Here is a 19,949-nt window from a genome sequence, read left to right as displayed (position 1 = left end):
AAAAACAAAAGAAGGAAGGTATGTAGAAGAGGATAAAGGTCTAGCTGACTGCCTCAATGAATATTTTTGTTCCGTATTTACAGATGAAAATGAAGGAAAGGGGTCTCAGTTGGGAAAAAGGACAAATGAGTCTTTTGTTACATGTGAGTTTACAGAGGAAGAGGTTCTACTTCAGCTGTCAAAAGTAAAGACAAATAAGTCAATGAGGCCTGATGGAATACACCCAATGTTATTAAAATAGCTTAGTGGTGTACTAGCAAAATCATTAACAGATTTATTTAACCAATCATTGATAACAGGAGTAGTCCCAGAAGATTGGAAGTTGGCGGATGTTGTGCCCATTCACAAGAAAGGTAATAGGGAGGAGTCCGGCAACTATAGGCCAGTAAGCCTTACTTCAGTAGTGGGGAAATTGATGGAAACCATGTTAAAAAATATGATTGGTGAACATCTAAAATCACATGGATTTCAAGATCAGAGACAACTTCAGGGAAATCATGCCAAACTAATCTTATTGATTTTTTTTTTTGTTTATTGGGTAACTAAAATAATAGATCCGGGTAGTGTAGTGGACATTGCTTGCCTAGATTTCAGTAAGGCTTTTGACACTGTTCCACATAGAAGGCTTATCAATAAACCGCAATCTTTAAGTTTGGATTCCAATATTGTTAAAAGGGTTAGTGGTGGCTGAGTGACAGGCAACAGAGGATTGTAGTCAATGGAGTATATTGAAATAGATAGAACCTCTTCCTCTGTAAACTCACATGTAACAAATTACTCATTTGTCCTTTTTCCCAACTGAGACCCCTTTCCTTCATTTTCATCTGTAAATACGGAACAAAAATATTAATTGAGACAATCAGCTAGACCTTTATCCTCTTCAACATACCTTCCTTCTTTTGTTTTTAATCTAACTAATCCTTGTTTTACTTTTCTTTTCTCATTTATTTATCTAAAAATATATTTTGTCCCCCCCTTTTTTTTTTACTGACTGTGCTATTTTCTCTTCTGTGTGTGATTTGGAAGCTCTTATAACTTGCTTAGCCTCTTTCTGCCTAATCTTATAGATCTGTCAATCTTTCTCACTCTGTTTTTTTTTTAACTTTTAACTTTTTGTTTTTTACTATTTTGGCCACTTCTGTGGAGTACCACAGTGGTTTCTTAGTTTTTCTGCTCTTACTGACAAGCTTAATGGAATTTTATGTTGCCTCCAGCAGCGCAACTTTTAAATAATCCCATTTCTCTTGGACTCCATTTAAATTGCTCCAGTCTGAAAATGACTCCTTTACACATATTCTAATTTTAGAAAAGTCTGTTTCTCTAAACTGTTCTTATATTAAACCACACTGACAGATGATCACTGGATCCTAAACGTTCACCTACAGTAATATTTAGTGAATAGACCCCCACCATTTTTTATTTGAGGGCTAGGAGGGGAGGAGAAGTTTGATTCTGAATGTCTTCTATCTATTAAACAATAATAAACAAACAATACATTGTGCCGGTTCCTCACACAGTAAACGCTGGATTCTGTGCACTGGAATAAGGGACATTTTCACTGTGGGAGGGGTGACAATGTTATTTAACTAGTAGGAGTTTCTATTTACTGTCAGTCAGAGGGTAGACGCCATGATTGCTGGAACACCTTGTAACTAATCAGGAAAAGCTTCTGAATACCCAGACATGTTAACCTCTGCATCCCTGCGCTGCTGGCAGTCTCTGGGCAGGAGAAGGGGCTTCTTGCTGCTGCAGACATGCAGGGTGACTGGGACCCAGAGCAGGACCATAACAGGGGCTGCAGCGGGGGTAGCAGAAGGGGAAAAGAAATTGAAGACATTTGATGATCTGCCTGGACCGTCACTTCTTAACAACATCTACTGGGTCTTCCTGAGAGGATACCTGCTGTATTCACACGACTTACAGGTACGTTTAACCTTTATGTTCCAGGCTCACAGAGATGGAGCATTGCAGTGCCATCCATCATTTAAGTTTCAGGGAACCAGATAATGACACCAGCAATACCTGAACTGAAGGGCAATGAACTTGGATTGAGTCAGTGATACAAATTATCGTTTTCTTCAGTTATATAAAAAGAAGCTCTATTTTTTTTCTCATATGTGCGTTCTTCTCTTGCACAGAATCTTCATACTTCTATTATGTGTGGTCAGTTTAATAAGGTTACTTAGTTAAAGCATACCTGTAATCACTATTATAACGTATGCGCTTTTTTAAAGTGGGTGAAAGTTTGTTTATACATTGTGCGAGCAGTTTTGCCAGCAAATGTATAGTTTGTGAGAAAAACCTATTTAAAATAGATTTTTCTCATACTTCTCAATTTACCTGAAAAGGTAGAGCAGACAATAATCTCCTACAGGTGGTCCTACTGTTCACTAGACATACCAACCACCGCGCATGCTTACCACTGGCAATAGTGTGTGAATGAGGTTTACATTTGTGCATTGTGTCAGTGTCTGTGTGTGCATGGACATACCTAGCAGAGACAAGTCCTCAATAAGCACATTGCGAAAGCACTCTTGGACGCACAGTCACTGCGCAAACTGCTCTTAGGTAACGCATCCCTCATACAAGAACATTTTAACCATGAAATGGGCTCAGGCAGCCAGCTTAGCATGCAAACATTCCAACGTTATTGGGCAAGACTCACCCATTAGCGCATCTCCAGTGATGCACACAGTATCTCTGTCATGCTCCCATAGCGAATTGAGGCATTCAAATACCCCGATGTCCCAGTGTTAGGGGGTGTGCATGGGTGTACTTGTGCAGGAGATCAGTACGTGTGTGTGAATGCAGAGATGTACAGCAGTTTCCTGGGGAAATATGAATCATTTCTATATGTGGCTAAAAAGGCTTCAAGTACAATTCCGGTCTACATAATTCATGTTTTGTTTGTGTAGGTATTTATTAAATTTTTACTTTCTTTTGTTCACAGTAAAGTGGATTGTTTTATTGTTTTTATTTTCACAACAAAAAGGCAAAACATACCAATGAGTCCATTTCTTTTGTATCATGATAATATATCCTTGCCACTGTTTGTATCTTGCAGTGCAATTGTGTTTGATTTTGCTTGTTATATTTACTTCTTGAGAAACAAATATTTGAGTTTTATTTTCGATCTAGTTGTTAACCATAAGTTCTACAATGAATTAAAATATGTCACACACTGTTATACCTTCACGGGATTTCAGCTCTGCCAAGTCTGATTATTTGATTTCTCTACACAATTGGTTCCCAATACATTCCTCAAGGTACTTTAACCCCTTAAGGACACATGACGTGTGTGACACGTCATGATTCCCTTTTATTCCAGAAGTTTGGTCCTTAAGGGGTTAAATATTCAGGATTTAGGCACTTCCTAACTTTGTTTCAGTGGGGATACTGACAAAACATGGATTTTGAGAATCCCTGCTCTGTACAACTGCTTATGAATACCTTGCCTTTATTTCTTCACGTTTACCCAAATTGACAGCTTTATTTACTGAAGTGAGACTTCAAAGTGAATTTCAACTTGATAGTCAAAATAGCTGAACTTTAAATTCTCTAAGTCACCTAAAAGGACGCTCCAGAACACTTTCGCTTGCTGACAGTGTTTACTAGCTGTTTTAGATATAACTCAGATTTCATTGGGGGTATATCTACTAAACAGTGATTTATATTTTATGTTTGTATTATTTAGGCAGTGGAGTGTCCCTCTCAATTTGAAATTCACTTTTAGTCCATTACTATGCTGAAACACGAAAACAGAAATGAAAAGGGTGCGCCTAACTTACATAAAAATAATATTATGCATAAATAAAATAATAATAAAATAATAGTCCAAAGTCCTACAATAAGTCCGAAGTGGTAAGTTCCACAAAGTATGGAGGATGCTTGAGGATGATGTCAGTCTTTACGCCTATGCACTTGTAGTTCGGTGATGATATGTGAAGATAAAAGCAGGAAAACAAAAATCCCAATGGTACAGTATGTCAGCAAGGTGAAAGGGGATAAAATAGTGATAATGAAAATTACTCACAATTTTCAGAGCTAAAATCCAGCTCTGATATTATATGCGTGAAGTGGAATGATCCCCACTCAAGGATATATAGGGTGACGCTGGTCAGCAAGTAGTGCAGGTGAAAAGTCCAGCGATGATCCAGCTCGGCCGATAATAAGAGAAAATAAAATATAGTGCTCTCTGTATGGCAGATAAAAATGCTAGAAGAAAATAAAAATATACTCACAGTATATAGAGCAGGCTGAACTGCTCGGTGTAAGCGTATGGGTGGTATAATCCCCACCTATGGATTCTTTGCGCTATTGCGTGGGTTTATAAATTATAAGTAAGGTCAGGTTAAAAAAGGTAAAAAAAAAAAAAAAAGGATATTTAAAGGAATATGGCAAACAAGATATTTTGGTGCCAAAAATTCCTTTATTACAAATATAAAATATAAAATATAAAATGTATAATATCTAGACGCGTTTCGCCTAAAGAGGCTTCTTCAAGTAGATAATAGAAAACATAACCTGACATACATGAACTTATATAGGGTACAATAGTATTAGTAAAATTTGAATATCCCGCCAAAATGGCGTCATTACCATAATTAGCATAAAACATAAAATATAATAAAAGTGTTTTTTAAACACAATAGGATAAAATATTATAAGAGGCCAATCTTATGGGACCAGAAAGAACAGGAAAAGAGGCTTTAATCCTGTAAAAAATGATATATTAAGAACGAATTCGGAAATTAGCATAAAAAAATAAAAATGACTTTTACAGGTATAGAAGTGAAGCTATAACCCAAACTAACTGAGTGGTAATATTGGTTTATAAAAACGAAGCTTGTAGCTTGATAAATTTAAGAAAGAAAACGGGTCATGTGACGCGCGACTAGAATACTTCCGCGTCACGTGACTGATGTTTAGATAAATTAACATACTCCCTGGAGGGGATAATGGGGATATAAACAGGGAGGGGGGATAAAACTTAGGCACAGTGAGGGAAATTATAATTGTCAACAAATTTGATTAAGGTTAACATCATATATGCATATCTTGGGGAAGGTTAACTAAACTGTGAAATACAAAGTTTATAAAAACATAATAAATATAATAAAATTAATAAAAATATATATGAAATGTAGTTAGTACATACTCATATAAGTAATATTTGTGTAGATAAACAATGATTGGAATGAGGAGCAGAAAGTAGTAGAAAAGTTATTGTTGCTGTGTAATAAAAAGTTATTGTTACTGTGTAATAAAAAAATTATTGCTACCATCATTAATATCATAAAGGATTAGAGGGGCATTTTTTATTTTTATAAAAAGTTAAAAAGGTCAAAGTCTATATTGAGACCTTTTGGAGTAAGGGTTTTTAGGTTATAGACCCACTCCATTTCTTTTTTTCCCAGAATCTTTTTGATGTCACCTCCTCTCCATGGGACATTACATATATCTATACCAATGCATTTTAAAAGTTTTGGATTTTTATCGTGTTTCAGAAAGTGCTTAGATACCGAATGGTTATCATAGCCTTTTGCAATGTTGCGACAATGTTCGGCCAGTCTTGTTTTTAGATCTCTAGTGGTCATACCTACATATTGTAAGCCACATGGGCATTCTAATAGATAAATGACGTTTTTTGTATTGCAGTGAATAAAGTGTTTTATCTGATAGTTTTTTTGTGTAATTGATGATTTAAAATAAGTAGTTTTAGACTTAATAATGTCACTGGTGCGTTTACATACTATGCACTTGTTGCATTTAAAAAAACCACTAGGTTTAGGTAAAAAAGTAAGAAGGTTAGGAGGGGGTTTATCGTATTTTTGTTTGGTATAGTTAGTTGTGAGGATGGACTTAAAGCTGGGTGCCCCTCTGAATATGACATGTGGATTATCTGGGATAACGCCAGCTAGAGTTTCATCCTGTTTTAATATATGCCAATGTTTCTTAATAATCTTCTTCATAACATTGCTTTTGTTATTGAAGTCGAAAATAATTGGCAAAGATGGTGCATCTTTAGTGTCTTTTTTATTTTTGTATTCAAGAAGTTCTGATCTGTTTTTATCTTTAATATTTTTTAGAGTGAGGTCTAAATTTTGTTTGGGGTAATTTTTCTCAGAAAATTTGTCTAACAGCGTCTGAGATTGGGCTTCAAAGTCTTGGGTAAGGGAGCAGTTCCTCCGAAGACGGAGGAACTGGCTTTTTGGTATGCCTTGGAGCCAGGGTTTATGATGGCAGCTAGTAACATCAATAACATTATTAGTGCATACTTTCTTAAAAAAAGTTTTGGTGTTAATTGCATCATCTTTAATAAAAATTTCTAAATCTAAAAAATGAATGGAAGAGTTACTGTATTCCCAAGTTAAAATAATACTTCTGTCATTTTTGTTTAGATGCTGTAAAAACTGGTTCAAGGAATCCTCCGTTCCTTCCCAAATAAAAAACAGATCATCTATATATCTAAAATATGTGACCAAGTTTGCCCGCCAGTCATGCCCTCCCAGAATGGCAGTGGATTCCCAATCTGCCATAAAGAGATTGGCATAACTAGGGGCCGGCTATGGGGACCAGGTTTGCCCCTAGTTATGCCAATCTCTTTATGGCAGATTGGGAATCCACTGCCATTCTGGGAGGGCATGACTGGCGGGCAAACTTGGTCACATATTTTAGATATATAGATGATCTGTTTTTTATTTGGGAAGGAACGGAGGATTCCTTGAACCAGTTTTTACAGCATCTAAACAAAAATGACAGAAGTATTATTTTAACTTGGGAATACAGTAACTCTTCCATTCATTTTTTAGATTTAGAAATTTTTATTAAAGATGATGCAATTAACACCAAAACTTTTTTTAAGAAAGTATGCACTAATAATGTTATTGATGTTACTAGCTGCCATCATAAACCCTGGCTCCAAGGCATACCAAAAAGCCAGTTCCTCCGTCTTCGGAGGAACTGCTCCCTTACCCAAGACTTTGAAGCCCAATCTCAGACGCTGTTAGACAAATTTTCTGAGAAAAATTACCCCAAACAAAATTTAGACCTCACTCTAAAAAATATTAAAGATAAAAACAGATCAGAACTTCTTGAATACAAAAATAAAAAAGACACTAAAGATGCACCATCTTTGCCAATTATTTTCGACTTCAATAACAAAAGCAATGTTATGAAGAAGATTATTAAGAAACATTGGCATATATTAAAACAGGATGAAACTCTAGCTGGCGTTATCCCAGATAATCCACATGTCATATTCAGAGGGGCACCCAGCTTTAAGTCCATCCTCACAACTAACTATACCAAACAAAAATACGATAAACCCCCTCCTAACCTTCTTACTTTTTTACCTAAACCTAGTGGTTTTTTTAAATGCAACAAGTGCATAGTATGTAAACGCACCAGTGACATTATTAAGTCTAAAACTACTTATTTTAAATCATCAATTACACAAAAAAACTATCAGATAAAACACTTTATTCACTGCAATACAAAAAACGTCATTTATCTATTAGAATGCCCATGTGGCTTACAATATGTAGGTATGACCACTAGAGATCTAAAAACAAGACTGGCCGAACATTGTCGCAACATTGCAAAAGGCTATGATAACCATTCGGTATCTAAGCACTTTCTGAAACACGATAAAAATCCAAAACTTTTAAAATGCATTGGTATAGATATATGTAATGTCCCATGGAGAGGAGGTGACATCAAAAAGATTCTGGGAAAAAAAGAAATGGAGTGGGTCTATAACCTAAAAACCCTTACTCCAAAAGGTCTCAATATAGACTTTGACCTTTTTAACTTTTTATAAAAATAAAAAATGCCCCTCTAATCCTTTATGATATTAATGATGGTAGCAATAATTTTTTTATTACACAGTAACAATAACTTTTTATTACACAGCAACAATAACTTTTCTACTACTTTCTGCTCCTCATTCCAATCATTGTTTATCTACACAAATATTACTTATATGAGTATGTACTAACTACATTTCATATATATTTTTATTAATTTTATTATATTTATTATGTTTTTATAAACTTTGTATTTCACAGTTTAGTTAACCTTCCCCAAGATATGCATATATGATGTTAACCTTAATCAAATTTGTTGACAATTATAATTTCCCTCACTGTGCCTAAGTTTTATCCCCCCTCCCTGTTTATATCCCCATTATCCCCTCCAGGGAGTATGTTAATTTATCTAAACATCAGTCACGTGACGCGGAAGTATTCTAGTCGCGCGTCACATGACCCGTTTTCTTTCTTAAATTTATCAAGCTACAAGCTTCGTTTTTATAAACCAATATTACCACTCAGTTAGTTTGGGTTATAGCTTCACTTCTATACCTGTAAAAGTCATTTTTATTTTTTTATGCTAATTTCCGAATTCGTTCTTAATATATCATTTTTTACAGGATTAAAGCCTCTTTTCCTGTTCTTTCTGGTCCCATAAGATTGGCCTCTTATAATATTTTATCCTATTGTGTTTAAAAAACACTTTTATTATATTTTATGTTTTATGCTAATTATGGTAATGACGCCATTTTGGCGGGATATTCAAATTTTACTAATACTATTGTACCCTATATAAGTTCATGTATGTCAGGTTATGTTTTCTATTATCTACTTGAAGAAGCCTCTTTAGGCGAAACGCGTCTAGATATTATACATTTTATATTTTATATTTTATATTTGTAATAAAGGAATTTTTGGCACCAAAATATCTTGTTTGCCATATTCCTTTAAATATCCTTTTTTTTTTTTTTTTACCTTTTTTAACCTGACCTTACTTATAATTTATAAACCCACGCAATAGCGCAAAGAATCCATAGGTGGGGATTATACCACCCATACGCTTACACCGAGCAGTTCAGCCTGCTCTATATACTGTGAGTATATTTTTATTTTCTTCTAGCATTTTTATCTGCCATACAGAGAGCACTATATTTTATTTTCTCTTATTATCGGCCGAGCTGGATCATCGCTGGACTTTTCACCTGCACTACTTGCTGACCAGCGTCACCCTATATATCCTTGAGTGGGGATCATTCCACTTCACGCATATAATATCAGAGCTGGATTTTAGCTCTGAAAATTGTGAGTAATTTTCATTATCACTATTTTATCCCCTTTCACCTTGCTGACATACTGTACCATTGGGATTTTTGTTTTCCTGCTTTTATCTTCACATATCATCACCGAACTACAAGTGCATAGGCGTAAAGACTGACATCATCCTCAAGCATCCTCCATACTTTGTGGAACTTACCACTTCGGACTTATTGTAGGACTTTGGACTATTATTTTATTATTATTTTATTTATGCATAATATTATTTTTATGTAAGTTAGGCGCACCCTTTTCATTTCTGTTTTCGTGTTTTATGTTACTTATATAAGGGGATTAGGGGAACTCCCCTTTTAAGGTGTGCAGCCGTTCTAAACTATATTTCTCTGTGGCTACGTAGCGCTGACTCTTCACCCCATTCCTTTTTACCATTACTATGCTGAGCATTTTAACATTTTAGATGATTTTCAAGAAGAAATATGGCCCTGTGTGGAAAACGTCAATAGGCCCATACAAAATGGTGAATGTTGCTGACGTGGATTTAGTGGAAACCATCCTGAGACAGGAGGGAAAATATCCAATGAGAAATGATATGGATCTTTGGAAAATGCATCGACATATGAGGGATCTGGCCTATGGTCCATTTACAGAGTGAGTTTACTTTCCCAAATTGCCACGTTTTGGCTTACAATCGTCATTTTTAACCAATTCAAAAGATAACTCCATTAAACCATGTTCTTCTAGCTGTGCTACATTTTCTCAATATTGATCAACTTCATTCAGAGAAATGAAGAAAAATATAAAGAATCTCTAAGACGTTCTAAAACACCCTGCCGCCAGTATCACTGTGTTTCAGGGCAGCAGAATAAACAAAAAGGTCATATAAAAAGACCGAACTGCTGGTTTCCAGAGGTGCCAATTAGTTCTGAACGCTTTCAATACAAGCCAGCATTATATCAAACAGCAAGGTGTTAAAGGATCAAGTCCTGTGTGGCACGTGGACATCATTTGTGGAAGACAGCTCTATTTGTGGAGTAAACCCTGCAATGTAATTATTGCTCTTTCTAAAAAAAAAAAAACAACAAAAAAATGTCAGTTCTGAGGACAGTGCCACAGTACTCCGACCACATCAATGAATGAAGTGGTATGGGTAACTATAGTGTCCCCTTAATATCCACTTTATACATGGATAATGTGTATATAATTTACACATTGCTCTTTGTATCATTTTGAATAGTTTAGTAGTGTTTTATTGATAGTTTTTTTTACTTTAAGGTAACAACACCTGATCCTATGTATCCCCCCGGCCTCAGAACCTCCAATATTCTTAGTTAAACAAAAAAAATATTTAGTAAACCTATTGTGTACTTTTAGGTAATTTCCATTATTTTTGTTGCTTCTGTTTTACCGCTTGATTGTTTACGGTTATATAAGATGAACCCCATGTTCCGTGCTTTCAGGGAAGGCCAACGTTGGCACAGGCTGCGGACTGTGCTGAATAAGAGAATGCTGCTGCCCCAGGAAGCGGTGTTGTACGCGGGATCAGTTAATGAAGTGGTTACAGACTTTCTGCTCAGACTGGATGAGATGAGAAAAGAATCTCCTTCAGGAGTTATGGTCAATGACCTACCAAACGCCCTCTACAGATTCGCCTTTGAAGGTTGTAGTTTTTAAAATACTCTGTGAAACTAACCTGTTTGTATACAGCCATGCTGCCTTAATGCAAGACATTGGAGTGAAATGAGGGCTAGCCAATGTATAGATCAAATTACACACTCACACTTTAGTATACAATAAATTGCAAACACATTGGAGTGAAATGGAAATCGTGGAGAATTGACAAGAGAATTACTCATATAAGTTGCTAAACTGGAAACACAACTGAGATGATATGGCCCTGGCGTCTCTGGCCCTTAAGGTGGACCAGTTCAGGACTAGTATAATGGGATTCTTTGCATTAGTCTGTACTTTTCCCACTAGCGAATGCGTCTCTCCTAGCTGGTGATTAAGTTGGAAGCAATATGGTCCTGGTGTTTCTGTTACCGAAGGCACAACAGTTTGGGCCTTGTATCACCTGGAGGAACTTCCACTAGCTCGTCTGGTGAGCTTCTACCCTGACCACTAGGACTCTGGTACCCGAGTCACTAATCCCCCGGCTAAGCAGGATACACTGCAGAGTTGCTCAGGGTATTAAAGGATATTCAATCTAACTAAAAACTGCTAGCGATTATCCTATAGCAGACCATAGATAGTTACAGCACAGAAAGAGACAAGGCAGAACTTGATGTAAAAGCAAACTCCAATGAACTGGTTTATTGTATGAGCACACAGCTTTTCTACACTTACAGACATGACACACTTGTTCGCATAATACAGGGAGGAGTAATCTTACAATGGATTGCTAGCTACATTTCCAAATGCCATCAGACATTCTGGCAGCTAGCGGAGGCTATCTGAGACCAAGAGTAACTGAACACATTACACATTCACTATTTTTATTGGGATTTACATAGTGCCAACATATTCCGCAGGGCTTTAGAAGAACTAACATAGCTGTTCCATTGCCCTTTTATACTCCTGCTTGTTACAATAAGGTAGAACGTGGATCTAAAATGTAACTAACGGATCGACGGGCACCCCGACTGGGTACCTCCGTTGAAGGATGCTCCTAGTGCTTCCTGAGGACTCCAAGCACTGCAGCAGACACCACAACCACCGAACTGGAGAAACATATTCTAACGGATCACCTGGCACCCTGACTGGGTACCTCCGTTAAAGGATGCTCCTAGAGTTTCCTGAGGACTCCAAGCACTCTGCCAGACACCACAATCCCCGAACCGAAGAAGCATATAAATCCTCTCAAGCACATGAATGCTGTAGACAGTTGAATAGGAAACCATACGAATAGGTTTACACTCCTAGCAGTCAAACTGGAACAGCATACAATAAATCCTCCCCCAAGAATGAGGGTTAAACAGAAACTCTAGGTTTATTCACACAACCTCCTTTTAAGACATTCTCCCATGCAAGGGAGGGATCCACAACAATTAGTACATTACCCAATCACACAATGGTTACATCCCACACATCTCCTTCCCTTAGCCTGAGAGGTAACCCAATTATACGTGCAGTTTAAAACATACTTTTTACCCAACTTTCATAACTCTAAAACCATACATCCAATACTAATAAACAGTTACATATTATTAATCAGCACATTCCAAATACCAACATACCCAAAAATCATTTGAATCCGTTCAGCCGTTCGGGAGATAGGTATAAGTCCTTTATGACCGACCGCAGGCACATTTTCATGCCCAAAACAGTTCCATAAGTTTTGGCCTTGCGGTCGGTCTCTGTTCGTGTATTAAAAGTCCCGAACGGCTTGCTATCCATGGATATCCTGAGGTTCGGATGAATCCCCATAGTTCACTTAGTCTGTCTACCGAACGGCGGGACGTTCGGTTGTTTCGGTACGGATTTATGGAGGTCTGGAGGTGTTCGCCTACCCGAGTGTCCGATTTTAGTTCCAGACACTCGACGGCAAAACACAGCTGTTCGGGAATTAAAATGGCCGCAAACACGTGTCGAAGTCCCGAAATGGCGGCCACTTCGACGACTTCGGCACTTCGACTACTTCGGCACTTCGACTGCATTCGAAGTGCCAGTTTAAAAGTACAAACACTGCTCCAGAGTATTTAAAGGGCCAGGGACAGCATTATAAACCCCATGATGCTCAAATATAGTTCTTTAAAGGATCCCCTCTTCCCGGGACCATAATCACTGGGCAGGAGGCGAGCAAGCAGTCCCCTCCAGGAAATTGGGGCAGACTCTGGTGCAGGGTCCAGTCTGCTACACATATAAAGTCTCTCAAGCATTTGAATGCTGTATACAGCCGAATAGGACAAACCATGCGAATAGGTTTATACTTCTAGCAATCAAACTGGAACAGCATACAATAAATCCTCCCCCAATAATGAGACGACACTTCACTTTGAGGGTTAAGCAGGAACTGACTGTACTGGCACATACAGCCTCTTTTATTCACAATCCACAAAACATAGTACGGCCCACAGGGTTTTGCAGAACAACCAATAAACACATTACAACACATACAATGCAAGTACAGCAGCCAATCAGACACAATGGGACAATAGAAACACACCCAGCATATTCCTCCCCTCTGCTTAGGAGATAATTGAGTCAATTACTGTATCTACTCAATTATCTCCAAGCTGAAAAGTTACACTTTTTATACATTTTTATAACTTTGTGAGTTAACATCGTTCATACATAAAACTTATATTATTTTAACCAGTATAACTTGGGGACAAACATATCCAAAATTCACTTGAATAGGTTCAGGGGTTTAACGGTTAGGTCGAAGGCCTTTGTTTTCACTTGCAGGCATGGCTTTTCCTGCCCAAGCCAGTTCCCACTGGTCTGGCAGTGTCCCTGGGACAACACCCTGCTGGAGAACAATGGATCCGGGGGAGGGGAAGAGAAAGTGTCCAAAAAGTTTCAGTATGTCCATAGACTGTTTTTAAAAGGCCAGCACAGTACAATAAAAGTCCATTCACGGTGCTTAAAGGGCCAGTAGCCGCACAACAAAATACAATATGCCCAAATATTGCATTCAAAAGTACAACTTTACCAGGGGCCATAGTCAGCAGGTAGGAGGCCGGCAGCCAGGCCTCTCCAATGCCCAGTGGCGAGGCGGGTTCCGCCACAGTAACACTGTCCTGAGATCCTCATTCATCTGCCCTGCTTCTGCGAGCCAGGGAAGTGGCATTATGAGCTACATACACTCTAGTTCTTCACTAGCGATGGCAGCAAAATGGCGCTGTAAGGGCTTGAAGGTAGAAAGGCAAATAGGCCATTCGTCATAATAACTAAATTGAAGAATTTTAACAGTTTGGCTATTTTGGCTTAAATCTTCAATTCTCTGATTATTTTTCCGCTAGTGAATTACTGCGATTAGGTTTGTGGAATTGTTGAAAGATTAGCACATATTGACCTATAGTAATACTTATTCTCCAAGATAAATATTTCATATGATCTGCTAAATACATTATATTTATAAAGAAGTACACCATTAGGATCACCAATGGAACCTAACCTTTCACCATTGCATTTTATGTTTTTGCAATGATCACACAAGATGATGTCTACAGTAAGATTTTGGAAAGTGGTTGATGTTTACATTATTGTTATCTTTTTCTTTATGACTGTTGGTTCTTTGATTTTGGAGGACAAGTAGACTTGTCTTTATTCATTACTAGTGTTCATGAAACCTGTTCACAGGATCCTACAAGAGACCATGATTTGAGGACATTATAGCTATGATTCACTGTACATCAGTGGAACTGTCTGAGACACTGATAAACTCCCTTGTGTTAAGATGTTAACCCAGGATATTAGAGATGTTGGAGATATCATAAAATGTTGGCCTGTTATTGGCTCCTATGGACAGCTTTGAGATGTACTGGCCTGACCCAGTGAAGAAAAACATCTGATTGATTGGACTGCTTCATTAAGGTAGGTCCAACAGCAATCACTGGGTCCAACATTGGTCAGTCATGAATGATAGCATCTGAACATGTTTTCTTACGTCTCATGTTCTTACAAGAACTATATCTAGAGTAGCAATTTTATTTTTCAGAAGTCACACAACTTCTTGTTCACTTATTTTAGGTATTTCTTACATTCTGTTTGAGACTCGGATCGGTTGCTTGAAGAATCAGATACCTGCAGAGACTCAGAACTTCATAAATTCCATCGCTGACATGATGAAGTACAATATAATTATAGTTCTCCTTCCACGCTGGAGCAAAGATATATTGCCATTCTTTAAATACTACATAGAAAGCTGGGACAATATCTTTAACTTTGGTGAGCAGTTTTATTAAAATAATTCTCTCCTCGTTACAGTCTTGTACTGATAACATGGATAATTTCCATTTTTCAATTTAGCAAAAAAGTTGATTGACCAGAAGATGCAGACCATACAGGATCGTTTGGACCGTGGTGAAGAAGTAAAGGGTGAATACTTAACGTATTTACTATCCAGTGGGGAGCTAACGCCTAAGGAAGTGTATGGCAGTGTGGCTGAACTGCTATTGGCTGGAGTGGACACTGTAAGTAAATAACAATTAAATATTTTCAAAAATGGAAAAAAAAAATTTGGGGCATTGCCTACCGCGGAGCTGAATGGACGTGCTCTAGTTCTGCTCCTCGCAGCTCGATCGACAATCCACTCTAATCAGAGACTATACTCAAAAATGGGGAACCCCAAGAGACAGAATACCTCTCACAGTACATCAGGGAGAACACCCTCGGCAAAATCAGAGATAACGCCTAAGGAAGTGTACGGCAGTGCTGTTGACTGGAGTGGACACTGTATGTAAATAATAATTGCTTATTTAAAAAACACATAAAAAATAGTTTTGATGAAAGTGGAAGTATCTCAGAGATTTGTTTTTGAAAATTAATGTTTTAATTTACCTTCCAAATACCATAACAACTGCTGTTTATTGTACTGGTTATGGAGCTTGAACACCGTATCCTTGAAATCTGATTTCTAGATAATTATTCAGGGCCCAGACTCCTCGTTAAGGACCAAAAACACATTATCTTGATATATTTTGGTGCAATGACCCTGATCCTCTTGCAATGAAAACCATTTGCATATCTGAGAAACAGCAATGTTACATTTTGCCTAAACCACGCCTCTAGTAGTCTCAGACTGGCAGCCATTACAGGTATTTCCTCACTGAAGATCTTTAATTTACAAAGTTCTCTAATCATATTTGGTGAATAATGCTGAACCCATGCTTTGAACACATGCATATCGAGCACATCCAATCAGATCCCGTGAGAAGCAACTGATTCCACAAAAGTCACCAGAACTTATAACATTATTGGAGAAGCAAATAGAAGACTGTTCCAGTGTAGCAACCAAACACATCTCATGGCCGGAATTGTCCCCAGGCAGCACAGCATGAGCGCTAGCGGGCACTAGAACCATGCTGGGGGCCAGCCACACAGTCTGTCAGTGGGCAGACATGCTCAATTTCCAGACAGACATGTCCATTTTGGGCATTGCCATTGATGCAGGTAGTAACCTCCCCCGCTTCCCATTTCCTTTCCTCTTACCTGACAATGGCTTCAGGCCCCAGATGTGCCATTGTATTCCCCTCACCACATGGTGGCGCTGTGATAACATTCCTTTCTCTCTCTCCAGACTTCCAACACACTGTCCTGGGCTCTGTACCATCTGTCACAAAACCCGGGGATACAGGACGAGCTTTATAAAGAGGTTACAGGGATTGTCTCTGGAGAAACTATACCCACTGTAGAGGACATCTCGAAAATGCCACTGCTGAGGGCTGTAATTAAAGAAACATTGAGGTAGTTTATTTTTGAATGTAGTCACGCTGCCCGTATCCATAATAGGAACACTGAGGTAAAATATCACATATTTTACCTCAGTTAAATATGTACTGTTGCAAAAAAAGTGAACTTGAAGTTTAAAATCTTTCTGTAGTCATTATGGAACTCCACCTGAACGTCGTTCACCTCCCACAGCCGCTTCCTGTAACGGCCTTTTACTGTACTGGTTCATTGATCTCAGTTTGGCCATGATAGCTGTTTATCCAGAACATATAACCATATTATGCTTTTACAAACCCATTTGTTATTTACTAACATGAATGTCTGGAATTCAAAGGGAATTTTAACATTTACCCCAGAGTGGCTGAACTAGAAGCATAACTGAATTTTTCTAGTTTGAATACTTGGCCATTTTAACTCACGTTAAATTGCTGAGAAATAGTTGTTGGGGGGTTGGTTCGATGTAATAAAATTATAGCGGATTTTTCACAGTTGTCTGAATTGTGAACTGAACGAATGGCAAAATTCAAGCTAAAATAGCCAAACTAGGAGAATTGTACGGAATCAGCTATTTCCGCTTGGATTTTGGCATCCGTATCTGAATTCACTACAATTCTGATTTCACTGAATAAACTCATAGCATTCTCAGTCAATGTTTGAAAGAAAAAAAAAATAGAAAATTGTTTTTTTAAAAAACATTCCCAGACACAATGTTTTGTTATGATGATAGAGATCCAAAGAATGATTAAAAGTAATATTTACAAGAGAACGGATTGATCCATTCTGGTCTCCCTTTGTAGGATGTACCCCGTTGTGCCAACCAATACCAGAATTGCCGTTGAGAACGATATAACCCTGGGGGATTTCTACTTCCCAAAAGGAGTAAGTGAAATGTATCAATGTGCAGTGACTGGCACACCCACAACAAGGGAGGCATCTCCCACGTAGAATCACATTAAATGCCAGTAGTTATTGTTACCATCTCATACCTTCTGTTAACATAAAAGGTCCCCCGAGCACATTAAAGGAGCCCCAAGCATTTGTATTGCAGCAGCTGCTTCCCGCTGTACAACTATTTCAGAGCATACTATAGGAGGTCTATACTGCAGAGACATGCAGCGTGGCAATACAATGTGAAAGTAGTTTTATTCATGATTAGTGTATGATGAGATTAGGCATTTCCCTGTCTTGGGAATGGAGACACTCCATAGGGAGTTTCCCATCTGTGAAATATTCCTTGTAATTGAAGGCATTGACAAATGTACAAAGCCATGCTGCCCCTTCAGACACGTTTACATGTTTTTTTTTGGCTTTCCGTTGCAGACCCTCTTTGCCCTGTCTCACTATCTCATAGCTCGAGAGGAGGCCAACTTTCCTGACCCCGACAAATTCATTCCACAACGATGGTTTCGGGACGAACGAGTCAAGAATAACCCTTTCAGTTCAATCCCTTTTGGCTATGGCATTCGAGCCTGCGTGGGACGGCGGATAGCAGAGCTGGAAATGCATTTGGCGTTATCTCGGGTAAATACGCAATACGACCATATTTATTGCTGAGGTCATACCGACCTAAACTGTTATGTCTCTCATGAAACACAATGACATAATATATGCAATATTGTATCTGCAAAAATGTTTTAATGTATCTTTAAACAATCATTATTAGATTTACTTATCCCTTATATTTATATTTATAATTCTGAAAAAAAAATTATTTATTAAATGTAGAGATCCACACCTCCTCCATCCTTAGCTCCATGTCAATCATTATCATGAAAGATTACCTTGACCTGGCAGTCAGCATAGAGAAAGTACATAAAGAAGAGGAAAGAATGACACAATGTTTTTATTTCTCCTCCTCATTTGCATTGTGTGCCATGGCTGTGCCTTATTTAAATGGGATGTGATGTATTTTGCAAATTACAAATTAATTTTGTTAAAAAAATTTTTATGAAAACAGAGCACCACATGAAAAAAGGTTAAATGACATTCTAAGTGATTTATAAATGTTTTTTCATGTTGTTTTCAAAGACCGTTCACTTTAATCAAAATATGTGTGTATAATAAACATGATATTGAACCATATAGCAACATCTTGCAGGCTGTAACTCTGCTGTGTTAAAACATTCTTTATGAAACTTCCCTGGTTAAACCTGTCTCTGGGTCAGAGATCAGTCTAGTTAATCAATATGCTGCTTTTACAATCCGCACATACTAACAGCAACTTTGCTCTTTCACTTAATATTATCACTAAGAAAACTGATACCTGTCCACAAGGTGCGGCGTGTAAAGATTAATATAGTGAACTCCGTCAAACTCTTACTGTCTATCTGATAACTATTTCCAAGCACGATTACGTCCCAAAAATAAAGTACATTTATTCACCTTTAGAAGCTGTATGTATTCGCGACATATTATTCTCTTTGGTTTTTAACATATTATGTCTAACAAATGTAAATTTAATGAGAACATAACGGAGCTTGCTTGGGTGGAATAAGTAATCACTCCCTGAGTCAGTAATTGGTAAAAGTTTCATAAGAGTTCTTGTTGTGGAGTGATATTTTATCTGGATCTGCCGTCATTGCTTATTAGCAGAAACCAAGCCAGATTTAGTTTGATAGATGTTTTCTGGTGCAGTGGAAGATATTTATTTTTTGGATAGATGTACTGTAATCACATTTTTATAACTTAACCCCAATTGGTTCTAGTCCTGAACTAAAACTGTACTTGTTTTGGAAGCTCTTTGGGCTTTATAATTCTGTGTGTGTATATATGTTGTACTTTGAGATAATTTAGATAAACATAATTTTATCTATTATGGGACTTCTGAGAATTTCAATTGTCAAGACATCAGATATTTATCTAAGAGTCATTTTGAATACAGTATAGAATTTGGTTTATCTTAAACCATATGACATATTTTTGATTATTTTCTGTAAATTTATGTGGGTATTACCCTTTAATTCCAGGTTGTTGTCTTCGCTGTTTACCCACGCTGGTCAATATCTGAGTGTTTGTCAATTCTTCTTTCTTTGACAGATTATGCAGAAGTATGAGGTGAAACCCGACCCCAAGGGTGGAAACATTAGAGCCATGGCCAGGCTAGTCTTGGCTCCAAATAAACCCATAAACCTGCAGTTTCTGAAGAGGATGCCACTGTCTCCATCATGATGATGACCACCTTTCTGGTCAATATTTAAACAACATTTCTTAAAAATTTTTGTATACAATCAAGCACAGAAACACCTCTGTTAAAGGAATACTATATATATTATAAATAGTAAATTTAGCCTACCTGTGTGTTTCCAGGGTGGAAACATTAGATCCATGGCCAGGATAGCCTTGGCTCCAAATAAACCCATAAATTTGCAATTCCTGAAGAGGATGCCATTATCTTCATCATGATCTCGACCAGAAATGTCTTCACAATTTCCATATACAAACAAGTGCAGAAACACTTTTGTTAAAGGAACA

General features: G+C 37.6%; 1 protein-coding gene across 1 annotated transcript; it reads left to right on the top strand.

The window, feature by feature from the left end:
* The first annotated feature begins 1,505 nt into the window (after positions 1 to 1,505).
* On the top strand, positions 1,506 to 19,738 carry LOC134571156 (sterol 26-hydroxylase, mitochondrial-like). The gene is made up of 9 exons (XM_063429282.1): positions 1,506 to 1,923; positions 9,544 to 9,734; positions 10,544 to 10,743; positions 14,778 to 14,975; positions 15,057 to 15,220; positions 16,327 to 16,493; positions 17,276 to 17,357; positions 17,799 to 17,999; positions 19,515 to 19,738. Exons 1-9 carry the CDS (start codon positions 1,684 to 1,686, stop codon positions 19,644 to 19,646), a joined length of 1,575 nt encoding a protein of 524 aa, XP_063285352.1. The 5' UTR covers positions 1,506 to 1,683; the 3' UTR covers positions 19,647 to 19,738.
* The last annotated feature ends 211 nt before the right edge of the window (positions 19,739 to 19,949 follow it).

This window comes from Pelobates fuscus, chromosome 8, assembly GCF_036172605.1.
Source record: "Pelobates fuscus isolate aPelFus1 chromosome 8, aPelFus1.pri, whole genome shotgun sequence".
NCBI lineage: Eukaryota > Metazoa > Chordata > Amphibia > Anura > Pelobatidae > Pelobates > Pelobates fuscus.
Note: the sequence above shows the minus strand (reverse complement) of the source record. Positions and strands in the feature narration are given on the sequence as shown.